Source organism: Rutidosis leptorrhynchoides, chromosome 3 (assembly GCF_046630445.1).
Source record: "Rutidosis leptorrhynchoides isolate AG116_Rl617_1_P2 chromosome 3, CSIRO_AGI_Rlap_v1, whole genome shotgun sequence".
NCBI classification, from domain to species: domain Eukaryota; kingdom Viridiplantae; phylum Streptophyta; class Magnoliopsida; order Asterales; family Asteraceae; genus Rutidosis; species Rutidosis leptorrhynchoides.
In genome coordinates, this window is record NC_092335.1 from 408,371,651 (window position 1) to 408,374,369 (window position 2,719).

At 36.5% G+C, this 2,719-nt stretch overlaps 1 protein-coding gene across 1 annotated transcript; it reads left to right on the forward strand.

The window, feature by feature from the left end:
• The first annotated feature begins 440 nt into the window (after nt 1-440).
• On the forward strand, nt 441-1,811 carry LOC139901382 (leucine-rich repeat extensin-like protein 7). The gene has a single exon (XM_071884103.1). It carries the CDS (start codon nt 441-443, stop codon nt 1,809-1,811), a length of 1,371 nt encoding a protein of 456 aa, XP_071740204.1.
• The last annotated feature ends 908 nt before the right edge of the window (nt 1,812-2,719 follow it).

Genomic DNA, 2,719 nt, shown 5'->3' on the forward strand with positions numbered 1-2,719 from the left:
TAATTTTGTATATGTATACGAGTAGTTATTGAAGATATATTTTTCTTGAAAATACTTGTGGTGGAATTAAAAGAAGATTTAATTTTAAGGAAGTTTATTTAAATAATTTCGAGTATTACTTATATGCACTATAAATAAAGTATAAATTAACCCATTTTTCTCTACTTAATAAAACCACAAGACATTTTCCTCATCGAAAACTTGCTTGGTAAAACCTGAAAGCAGAATAATATGGGCAGGGCAGGCAGCCCAATGTCACTACAATAATTGGCTGGACAACCTTAATTAAGTGCAATTTTATCGTTACGTAACAGTAGAAAAATTTGTTATACAAAAACAAACTCAGTTAAAATAGTTTTCACACTTCACACACACTTAAGATCTAAATACTGTCACTCCTTTATCCTTAAACGCATTATCAATCGCATCATTAGTATTCGATGGAACCACGGTTTCCATCATTCCAACATGTCGTTCGTACAATCTTTTTCGCTGTTATATACGTATTCACGGTCCACCAAATATCAGTCGAAAGTGAAGACACGAGTCTTGTTCTTGACCCGTCTCTAGATTTTGAAAATGTACGAATCAAAAATGCCTACATTGCGTTACAAGCGTGGAAGACACTCATCGTGTCGGACCCACATGGTGTAACGAACACCTGGATTGGATCTGATGTGTGCAACTATACAGGTGTATTCTGTTACAAATCGCTCGACAATCCTCAAGAACGCACGGTCGCTGGAATAGACCTAAACCATCAAGATCTAGCTGGCAAACTCCCCGACCACCTAGGTTTAATGTATGACCTAGGTGTCTTTCACATCAATTCGAATCGTTTCTGTGGGACCCTCCCACAAAGTTTCATGAATTTCAAGATACTTTTCGAGCTTGATATAAGTAATAACAGGTTTGCGGGCGAATTTCCTGATTTTGTTTTGAAATTACCCGATCTTAAGTATCTTGACATTCGATTTAACGAATTTGAAGGTAAACTACCTGAAGATATATTTAACAAGAAATTAGATGCTATACTTATAAATAACAATAGGTTTTCATCTAACATACCTGAAAACATCGGTAACTCGCCAGCTTCTGTGATCGTGCTAGCGAATAATAAGTTTTCAGGATGTGTCCCGTCTGGTATAACAAATATGACCGAAACATTAGACGAGCTGATATTAACAAACAACGGATTCGATTCATGTATACCCGAAACAATCGGGCATTTGGAGAATTTAACTGTGTTGGATTTCAGTTATAACAGGATAAAAGGCGAGTTGCCTTCGAGTCTTAACCAAATGGAGAATTTGGAGGTTTTGAACGTTGCTCATAATATGTTATCGGGTTCGGTTCCTGAAAGCTTGTGTTCGCTTCCTAATTTGATCGAGATTAACTACAAATATAACTTCTTTTCAAATCAGAGTGAATTGTGTTTGGAAATGGCTGATTTTGATGATAGAAGAAATTGCTTTAAAGACAGACCAGAACAAAGAACAATGCAACAATGTGCAAGGTACCTATCAACCCCCCTTAATTGTAGCGCTTTCGGGTGTGGCGGGCGGCCTCCTTTGCCGCCTCCACCACCGTCATTGCCCGTTCCTCCACCGTCACCATCACCATCACCATCACCGACACCGTCAATACCGACGTCAGAGATTTCGTTCCCTCCTAATTGGCCGACAACACAAACGCCTTCGCCCAATCCCTCCGCAGAGTTTCCGCCATCAGTGCCGCCTTCGATTTGTCCGCCATGTGAACAAGCACCGATACCAAGTGACCAAACACAATCTCCACAACCGAATGCATAAAAAACGTGTCGCAATGAACTTTTGTACCTCAAACATTACCAGCCTCCTTCAGTAGTTTATAGTTGAACGCTGATTTAAGGCTGTTACAGAATTTATGCAAACAAGGTTCTAGGCAACACAAACAGGTAATTAAGCAGAGAGAATGAGCTGAAGTATCTAGTATTAAGGATCTATATTACAAACTTATTGGTAGAAACAGTGAAGTACGTTTGTCAGCATGTTATCTTTTTCATGTTTCATTGATTTAATTTATTATGTACTTGTAGCAGTAGTTAATAAGAAGGTTCAAATATGGATCGAGATAGAACTATAATGGGAATGTAAATGAATCATATTACGATTATAGACATTTCTGAAAGGTATTTAGGACAGGTAAAATCATACGCATGCAGCGACTTTCAAGTAGTGTCCTGTGAACATCATAACAGAATTGTTGATAAATAACCTAACATAAATAGTATGTGATGTTTATGATGGAAAAACTTGTGAACTTTTTAAATTTTATAAACGGAGCAGAAATAAAACTTTTAATTAAACAACCACACCATTCGATTCTGTTGGGTAATTTTGATAGTTTAGTATTATTTTAGTTAAGTAATAATTGCATTAGCATAAGTTTGGTTTTAATTATTATCTAGGGTATGTTTAGTTTAATTAAGAAGAGTCAGATTGTAGTTAGTTTGAATGGGTATTTGTGTTGACCGAGATTTAAGCACACGTTGGAGAGTGGAATGTGGTCATATGTGAATACCTATTCTAAAGGTAGAAGATTTGGCAGTTGCTATTTTGGTGTTTGTTGGTACTTAGTAGGCTATTTATAGCCATTGTTGAAATGAATAAAAGACATCAGTTTCTTTACTTTTTCCTTTTAAAGTTACAAGACAATTTCAATTTGAAAATTTCAGTCG

Coding starts and splice junctions, on each gene's coding strand:
- LOC139901382 (XM_071884103.1), top strand. CDS start 441: ATGGAACCACGGTTTCCATCATTCCAACATGTCGTTCGTACAATCTTT.